This window comes from Myodes glareolus, chromosome 17 (genome assembly GCF_982192425.1).
Source record: "Myodes glareolus chromosome 17, mMyoGla1.1, whole genome shotgun sequence".
Taxonomy (NCBI): domain Eukaryota; kingdom Metazoa; phylum Chordata; class Mammalia; order Rodentia; family Cricetidae; genus Myodes; species Myodes glareolus.
In genome coordinates, this window is record NC_142042.1 from 43,635,954 (window position 1) to 43,645,752 (window position 9,799).

A 9,799-nucleotide genomic window follows, 5' to 3' on the forward strand; every position below is an offset into this window, starting at 1 on the left:
ATAGAGTCTCAATGGTTCTCTTCCTGTTCTAAATGCTGTCACCTGGCCTAATTCAATGGACTCATCTAATTTCAGTTTCCCCTTTCATACAAGTTCTAATGCCAACAACATTTCTGTTGTTTTTAAATATTTCTTCAATATTCTAAATTCTTTTCATCTGTAAGCATTACTTTGCCATGATCTCTTTTTCTCTGATACTCAAAGCATCATCTGCTAATCTTCATTCAAACTTCAAGGTCACATTCTTAGGAGTAGTCTCCAAATAATGAGTCAGCAAGACATCCATGTTATACTCACTATCTTGTCAATTTTCTCATGATCTTCATCTATATTATGCTATTAATGCCATTAATGCTTTAGTAATATTTATGCTGTTTACTTTTTATGCTATAAGGAACTTCTAGAATAGGAACCTGCATTGTTCATCATGATAGCCTCTTACTTTGGCAAAATCACTAACTCATCACTGGCTTAATGAAAGGGTAGGTTGTTTCTTATCCTATACTATATTTTCTTTCATAGGTTTTGAGGTACATTGTACAAAGCAATGGATTTTTACTTTTTATTAAGCAATATTTCAGGAATACTGCTCTGACCACTGATTGATCCTATAGATTGATGAAGGGGAAATGCATATATGTATGACCCAGAGGCATTTAAATTTAATGTCATTCCTTATATAATTTTTATTAATTTATTTCTTTTGAGGACTTCTATATATATATATTTTCTTCTGAACTGCCTGATATCCTAATTTATCTTTCACTTTAGTACTAAAATAGCAGGGACATGCTATTATGCTTTTCAGGTTCTTAAAATTGAAAAAAATTATTAAAATAAGAAAAAAAATCTTAGTAAGGAGCCAAAAGCTGAACTGATGATCCCATGACTATCTGTCATGGGCAATGCAAAGATTTAAAGATGGAAAGTTCTAGATATATTTGGTTTCAGTTGTGATGTACTATTGGACGACATAACAAACAAGATGTAATACTAATCAAATAATACTTGACCTTAAAAAATATTAAGTTTATTCTCCATGGGAGTTTCTGAGGATTCTTCATCTGCTCACATCATTGCTGCTAATCTCTTTCAGATTATAGCTTGTACTCTAAATATTTATTCATGAACATTTACTTTGCAAAATGTCCCTCTTTCAGCACATAAAAAGGTGGTAGAGAGAACACTGACAACTTCAAAGCAAAATGAAGTTCTTCCTATTGCTTTCCCTTATTGGGTTCTGCCGGGCTCAGTATGACCCACATACTCAATATGGACGGACTTCTATCGTCCACCTGTTTGAGTGGCGCTGGGTTGATATTGCCAAGGAATGTGAGAGATACTTAGCTCCTAAGGGATTCGGAGGTGTGCAGGTAAGATTTGTTTAAAATTTAAATGTAGAGTTCTCTGTGCTCACATAAAAATGTATTCTGATCAAGACCAGTGAGTTTGAAGGATAACTTCTTTTCCCATATAACTTTACTGTGGAAGGAAACGTTTTGGTAGGGGTGGCTTCTGTATACTTTGTTGTAGGATACTTATGTGGGAACTCTGCAATATCCTTCCATATTTTCATGTGGTTGTTAGTCAACAGATCTGCTTGTGCACAGGGTGAAAAATATCATTGGATCACTGATAGGTTTTTATCAAGATTTAATTATGTAAGGTAAGTTTAATTCAGCACTAATTATAATAGTTCTATTTGTAGGTCTCTCCACCCAATGAAAACATTGTGGTTTCCAATCCGTCAAGGCCATGGTGGGAAAGATATCAACCAATTAGCTACAAAATATGCACAAGGTCTGGAAATGAAGATGAATTCAAGGACATGGTGAAGAGGTGTAACAATGTTGGTGTAAGTGAAGTCTCATTTTCTTTACAGTTATTATATATACAATATTTCCTCTTTATTTCAAGTTCTTTCTATTTGAGTAGAAGATTTTAAATTTCTGAAATCTTATATTTGCATTTTTTCTATTAATAAAAATATACTTGTGTCTTATTGTCACCTTTTAAATTCCTTAATACTGCAAAATGTTTACTTTTAAAATTAATAGCTACAAATGCTTAACATATTTCTGTTAGGTATTAGGCCATATGTGATTATTAAGTTATTTTATATAATACCTTTTTCTCCCCACAATTCTTAGATTTTCTTTCCCTTCATTGTGTTTAATGGTAAGTACCCACATTTTCCAATAATTAAGATATATCTATCTACCTTTTGGTCTTCAGATTCACAAAATATATTGCAATCACAGTTCTAATGATCCTGAAATACTTGAAACACAATACTCTCATTTTTAGACTGTATATTTCTTATTCAAAAATAGATTTTTTTGTTTATAATTGTAATAGTTTCTGTTTAGCTCCATTGAACAGTTCTGTTCTATATTGTTTTCTTAATATTAGGAGACTGTTGACATAATTTCACATTATTTTCTTTTCCCACTTGACTCTCTTTTCTATTATAAATCTGTCAAGAATCAGAAGATATGTTTTGGAGATTTCCTAGCCTATTACAATTTTGCTGCTGACACTTCAGATTCCTGAGTCTAGTTGAAGCACGAACTTTTCTTCTCCAGGTCCGTATTTATGTGGATGCAGTTATTAACCACATGTGTGGCTCAGGCAGTGGTGCAGGGACAAGCAGTACCTGTGGAACTTACTACAATGCCAATAACAGGGATTTCCCGGGAGTTCCGTATTCTGCTAACCATTTTAATGATGGAAAATGCAATGGAGAAATTAATAACTACAATGATGCTAATCAGGTAATGAGAGAAATAATCAGAATTATTTAAAAAAATAATTAAGAAATTAATCAAAATTAAGAAGCATCAAGTTATCTAGAAATGCACAAGGAATTTGTGGATAACCATTAGACATATTCAGATTCCATAGGAAAAGAGGTCTTATGAAAAAAATCTTGAAAAATAGAAATGGAAAAAATGTACTGGATTCTTGTTGCACGATTTTTAGGAATACACCAAAGGTCAATTATTAATTAGAGATATACTCTGGTGACCTTGTTTGAAAATTTTAAAAGCATGGTTTCATCAATTATATAAACATTGCAGTATAGAAAATTTATTAAAAATAACAATAACTATTTTACAACCATTTCAATTATTGGCTATATTTTCACAGTTGAAGTAGTACACTTACTTAACTTGTAAAATTTTCTGGAATAGAATCAGTAAACAATGAAAAATAAAGAAAGATTAAATATAAAATAAAATAAGTGAAATAAAGAGAAAAAGGGAGGAAGAGGAGATCAGAAGTTTTGAGAGAATAGGGAGAAGGGATGGAGAAAAGAAAGAAAAAATAGAGAAAATATTGTAGAAAAAAGAATTAATCAGCGAAAATTCTTACCAATTTTATCTGATATTTCTGTATCTACCACAAAAATATTTTAAAATCTGTGTTCCAATTAAATCATCAATACTCTTCTATAATCTAAGTAAATCAATAAGAAAATATCCATTTGTAAATGAATGAGGGACTGAATGAAGAAATGAATTCATTGGCCATACATGATATTTTATACATCAATCATCTTTTAAAACTAGGTCAGAAATTGTCGTCTGTCTGGCCTTCTGGATCTTGCACTTGATAAAAGTTATGTTCGTGGCAAGGTGGCTGACTACATGAACCGTCTCATCGACATGGGTGTGGCAGGGTTCAGACTTGATGCTGCTAAGCACATGTGGCCTGCAGACATAAAAGCGATTTTGGACAAGCTGCATAATTTAAATACAAAATGGTTCTCTCAAGGAAGCAAACCTTTCATTTTTCAAGAGGTAAAACAATATACATGTTTTTTTAAATTTAATACTATAATTTAATTGAAACGTTTCTCCTGTCCCATCCCTCCCTATAAACTCTTCCATATATGTACTCATATTCTCCTTAAAGTTTGTGGGATTTCTTTTGACTCTTTGTTTATTGGACACACACACTATATATGTATCTATATGTGTTCTTATATATATTATATATATTTAAGAGAATATTTATATATACTTATATACACATGTTCTTAAATTATATAAATTTATATACTTGTTTCTAAATATTTATAAAATTGTTAAACATATTGTATTTAGAAATATATATATGTATAAATATATGTGCTCTTAATTATAAATGACAGTCTATATTGCTGAAATATATTTATATAATGGTACTAGACAACCAATTGATATAGTCTTCCTTGATTTTTATTTCCCAATTTCCTCAGTTGCCTATAGTTCTTTCTATATTACTTTGTAAAATTTTGAGCCCTTGTAGACTATTTCTTAAATGTTATCAGTTTGTAAATTAGGTAGTTGATTTTACTAAGCATAAAATTCATAATGTAGGTTGATATTTCCATCAGTTATACACTGTAGAATTCGATTACTTAATAATAGATTGTGGTTATTTGTAGGTAGCACAGTTAATTCTTTACCACAGCATGTCCCTACTTTGTGCAAATTTTGTTAATTCATTTTCTAAATCCCCAGCTATCGTTATAAAAGATAGAGCACTCATATTGGTTTTTATCTCAAGCCAGTCTTTCAGAGTTTGAGATTCATCTCACAGTATCAGTTTGCAAAGTGATGAAGATTTCGGTGTGACAATAATATCCTTTGAAGTGTACTGGGGATAATGCATTTGAAGCTCTGTTTCCCTGGAAACACTAATGAGTTTATAAACACTTGTGATGTACACTTGACAGCAAGCATTATATCAATGTGAACTAATGAATTTTCCCCTATGTTAATCACCCTGGAGGATAAGAAGTGACCCTATCATTTGGATTCTTTAAATATTGTGACATATAATTTTTGAAAAAAATCACAATCTTAGTAGAAAGAAAACCATTAGCATTATTTCAAATAGAAAAAATACTATAAAGATTTCTGAATGATATTGTATTGATATATTCAGATTATATTATATCTGAATGATTATATAACTTTATATTAAAAATTACAACTGACCCAATGTATCTACTAGGTCATTGACCTGGGTGGCGAGGCAATTAAAAGTAGTGAGTACTTTGGAAATGGTCGTGTGACAGAATTCAAGTATGGAGCAAAACTTGGCACAGTTATCCGCAAGTGGAATGGAGAGAAGATGGCCTATTTAAAGTAAATATACACCATTATTCATTGCTCGGTCGTAGATTTTATGTCATTTGATATCAGTCTGTTATAGGATTAACTATTCTCACTTAAACAACTATGATTAATTCTTAGGCTCAATGTTTTTAAACTCCACCAAATTATTTTTCTGTTTGGGATGTCATTTACCAGGTAGCCCTAGAAATCCAAAGTTTCACTTAGTGACTTTTGTCTGTTTGTAATAAATCCATTACTTTTCAGGAATGTTTATTTATGGTCTATTAAAGCTAGATTATTATTACAAGAATAGCTGTATTCATAAATGATACTTATAATGTGAAGTATGAAGTTTACATATTTTATATCAAAGAATATAATATTTTATATAATATAAAATATAAAATAAATATATTTTAATTCGAAAATTTTAGTGTTTTTATAATAATAGCACTGCAGATTTCTACTCTATTTAACATCAAATGGATTTTTTGCTTTTTAAGTCCATAAAATTACAATTCATGAAAAATTTAAAGAAAATAAACATTTTAAGAACAAAAGATTATACCATAGCAACCTAATTGGGATATATATTATCATAGAAAATAATATTCTATGTATATATTCCTATGTTCCTATAAGAGAGATTTGATATGGAATTGTTATTTATTTAGATAACTCTGGATGCCACATGTAAAGTTAGTCTAAGCATTGTGAAATAATAATTTACTTTTTTAAATGTAGGAACTGGGGAGAAGGTTGGGGTTTTGTGCCTACTGACAGAGCCCTTGTATTTGTGGACAACCATGATAATCAGCGAGGACATGGTGCTGGCGGCTCATCCATCCTGACCTTCTGGGATGCTAGGTGGGAGAAAATTCTTTGCTGCTGTGTAACCTCCTTTTAACGATGGCATTACTTTATATATTTCTGCTTTAATACCATTTTTAAACTTTCAGAATGTATAAAATGGCAGTTGGATTTATGTTGGCTCATCCTTATGGATTCACGCGAGTAATGTCAAGTTATCGGTGGACAAGAAAGTTCCAAAATGGAAAAGTAAGTCTTGAAATTCTTCAAAGAACATTGTAATCTAGAAAAGGAAGAGGTTTCAATTTAATTTCACAAAATTATAGCATATGATACTTATTATTACGAGTTTATTCCCCAATTTTTGTACAGTAACCGCATGGAAAATGTACCTGATAGGAAAAGCAGTAATTTAAATAGGAGAAAGGACAGAATAAAAATAGGTATTCCTGATAAAGTCCACCATAAAAGTTAACAGGGGATAGTGTCTACTAACATTGAGTCGAATTTCAAATTCTTTCTAATTCAATGTTAGTGTATTAAGATACTTTTATTTTTTCCTGTGGAAAAAGAAGGTAGCTGATTGGAAGAAAATTAAGAAGCATAATAGATAGAAATTTCTGAAAATTACACAACAATGATTTGCTAAAAGTCTATGAAAATTTGTGTTTATAGAATTATAAACAATATAAGTTGTTAATTAGGCACCTAAAGAGAAACAATTTTAAAATTAATCTAAGAATTACAAACATTATGTATTGTTTGTTAAGTGCAAAAGTTTAAACAATTTCAAAATTAACCTTGGAAAACCTTGAGATATCTGATAGACTATGTGAAGTTTCTCTTTCAATGCAAGAATCTAGCTTCAGAGAGAAACTTCAAATATAAAATAGAAATGTTTCTTCGTTAGACAACTAAAAACCAATTTTTTCTCTTTTCTTTTCAAAATGCATTTCCTTCTGTTTCTATTGAAATTTTCTCTATTCCTGAAGAGCTTTCAGGCTAGAATGAGTCCTTCTATTTTTCAGAAATGTATTTACCATTCAACCATCATCAAATGTGCGTTTATAATCTGTTAAACTCTATAAGGAAAGTCAGGATATTTTATGAACCCTTTTAACCAGCAGGTAGTAAGAAATCAACTAATATTAGCTTATAAATTGTTACATTAAAAGCATTTTCATATATGCTCTTAAAATTTTTGAGTAGCTTAGAACTATGCCCCATTTTTATAGATAAACTGAGGCACATGCAAATTATATATGAAGATGGAGACTTCTCAGGTAGTGACTGTAGTCTGTTCTCTAATGCTAGTATTCCTGTCTCTAATTGTATTGATATTACACAACGTTGAAGAGATTTTAGTTGTATTGAGAAGTGATAATAGTGGTATTTCTTTGATAGAAAGTGTAAAGTTTAAGAATTGCTGCTGTCAGTTTGAATTGAGTAGTAGAGAATATGAATTTGCACAGAAGTGAAGATCCATAAAACGCTGAAAGACTTAGATTAAAATTAGACAATGCAAAGAAGAAGCATAAGAGGTTTGCACCAGTGGAAAGAATTGGGCAGTTACAAGCTTTCAAATGACCCGATTCTTTCAATAATTAAGGATGTGAATGACTGGATCGGACCACCTAATAAAAACGGAGTAACGAAAGAAGTGATCATTAATCCAGACACAACTTGTGGCAATGACTGGGTCTGTGAACATCGATGGCGTCAAATAAGGTGGGAATTTCCCCCACAGACCTTGTCTAATAAGAAAGTGACTTAACTTCTGTTTAAAATTGTTGAAGTTTACGGGTACTAGCATTTCACATGATACTGTGCTTTTAGGAACATGGTTGCCTTCAGAAATGTAGTCAATGGTCAGCCTTTCTCAAACTGGTGGGATAATGGCAGCAATCAAGTGGCTTTTGGCAGAGGAAACAAAGGATTCATTGTGTTTAACAATGACGACAAGTAAGTCAGTATCAGTTAAAGTGGGAGCATATACTATTATATGCTTAGATCTTTTCTTTTACTGTTCATTTATATCTTTCATATGTGAAAAATCTTTAAATAATGAATTCATGCCCAAAAATCATTGTTCAGGATACAGAAGAAAAGCAATATTTGTTTATTTATTATTTCTTTTAACATAGCTTAAAATAGCAGTAACATATATTCATATTTGCAAGCTTATTTGACACATTTCATAAAGCATATGAAATATAAATATAAGTCTTAACATCATTAAACAATGTATCATAATAGGACTGGAGTACTTTCCTACTACCTTAGAATATCACCTACTTTTAATCCATTATACTTAGACAGAGTCTTCCATTTCTTTTTGTTTTTAAATATTTAAAAATATATGAATATTTGAATCTGGTCTATGAGTGTCTTCAATAAGCTGCTGAGTTTTGATTTTAAATCTTTCATTATTGCCCTTCCACTGTGGTTCTTTCATCTGAGTGGTCTAGCTAAGATACCAGGAGTGGAGGCTAATGTCTTTAATGCCAGCAGGCTGAGACACCCATAATGCCATGAGTTTGAGACCAAGGATGTGTAAAGAGATCCTGTCTCCCAAAAAAACAAAACAAACCTTCAAAAAATAATGCTTACTCAGAGAATCTCTTTGAGAGTCGGTGAACTGTCTCATATTAGATCAGCTGTCTTTTTGTTCCACAAGTCATATTTTATTGGTTTAGAACAAAATAATTTAAGGTACATAATTTTTTGAAAGAACACAACACATGTTTGGTGGTTTAGGAATACTAGAATTACTTTATACAGACAGTTTCCTAATACGAACTTGTATGTATCCATACAAATGCTAGATAATTTTTAATTATAAAAAAAGTCCTTTGTGGTGTCATGTAATCGAATAACTTTGGGAGAAAATGATGCTGCTAACATTTTTAGAAGACATCAGTTTAAATCCATCAGAGTACGAACTTGAAAAAATGATGGTCCTCCCAGGAAGGAGGGACTACTGAACTTCAGGGGTTTCTCTAGCTTTCTTTGCCTGGTGGCCATCACCAGAGCCCATGAAACTAACAGACATTTATAATAATGTCTGCAGTCTGGAGAATTCTCTTACTCCTCCACTTACCGCATTTTCTTTGGGATTCACTGATTTTTTTAAGGATCGATATCAAAATTTGAGATATTTATAATTTTATTGATAACAGATCTTTCTGCATTTGAGTGGTTTAAATTTATGTACAATCCTTTTTTTTCAGGGCTTTGTCAAAAACGTTACAGACTGGCCTTCCTGCTGGCACATACTGTGATGTCATTTCTGGAGACAAGATTGATGGCAAATGCACTGGAACTAAAGTCAGTGTTGGCAGTGATGGCAAAGCTCACTTTTCTATTAGTAACTCTGCTGAAGACCCATTTATTGCAATCCATGCTGAATCAAAATTGTAAGAACCAAATTAAATACATGTAAAACATCAATTGAGTGTGCTTCTTTTTTTCATGTGTGCCTTATTATTTTTTATTTTTCTCTTCTTTATTACGATGTGTGCATGTGTGTTGTTTATTTTCAAGCCCTGGAATATATGTAGGATGTTGGACAATCTGTGTCATGGCTTTGCCTAACTCCCTTTGCCTAAGGGCTGTGAGGTCATACTTAAGTCATCAGACTTCCCAGGATAGCACCTTTACATGCTGAGCAATGTTGCTAACTCATAAGTAGGTTAATTTTGGACTTTCTTTCTTTTAATTAAAAGCCATAAACAATCAACTTAAATATTCAGAAATTATAAACCTCACCTATATTATCAGATAACAATATCTAAGATTTACTATGTATTAGCAGAAAATTCATATTTGTTCCAAGAAAATTCTCCAAACTCTGATTACATTCTTACAAATACATTGCTTTA

The 9,799-nt window shown here is 31.4% G+C and overlaps 1 protein-coding gene across 1 annotated transcript; it reads left to right on the top strand.

Annotated features, from left to right (window-relative positions):
- Positions 1-1,184: 1,184 nt before the first annotated feature.
- Positions 1,185-9,368, top strand: LOC125405291 (pancreatic alpha-amylase). The gene is made up of 10 exons (XM_087897625.1): positions 1,185-1,373; positions 1,709-1,855; positions 2,586-2,774; positions 3,573-3,803; positions 5,005-5,138; positions 5,853-5,975; positions 6,068-6,167; positions 7,528-7,646; positions 7,755-7,880; positions 9,149-9,368. Exons 1-10 carry the CDS (start codon positions 1,206-1,208, stop codon positions 9,336-9,338), a joined length of 1,527 nt encoding a protein of 508 aa, XP_087753751.1. The 5' UTR covers positions 1,185-1,205; the 3' UTR covers positions 9,339-9,368.
- The last annotated feature ends 431 nt before the right edge of the window (positions 9,369-9,799 follow it).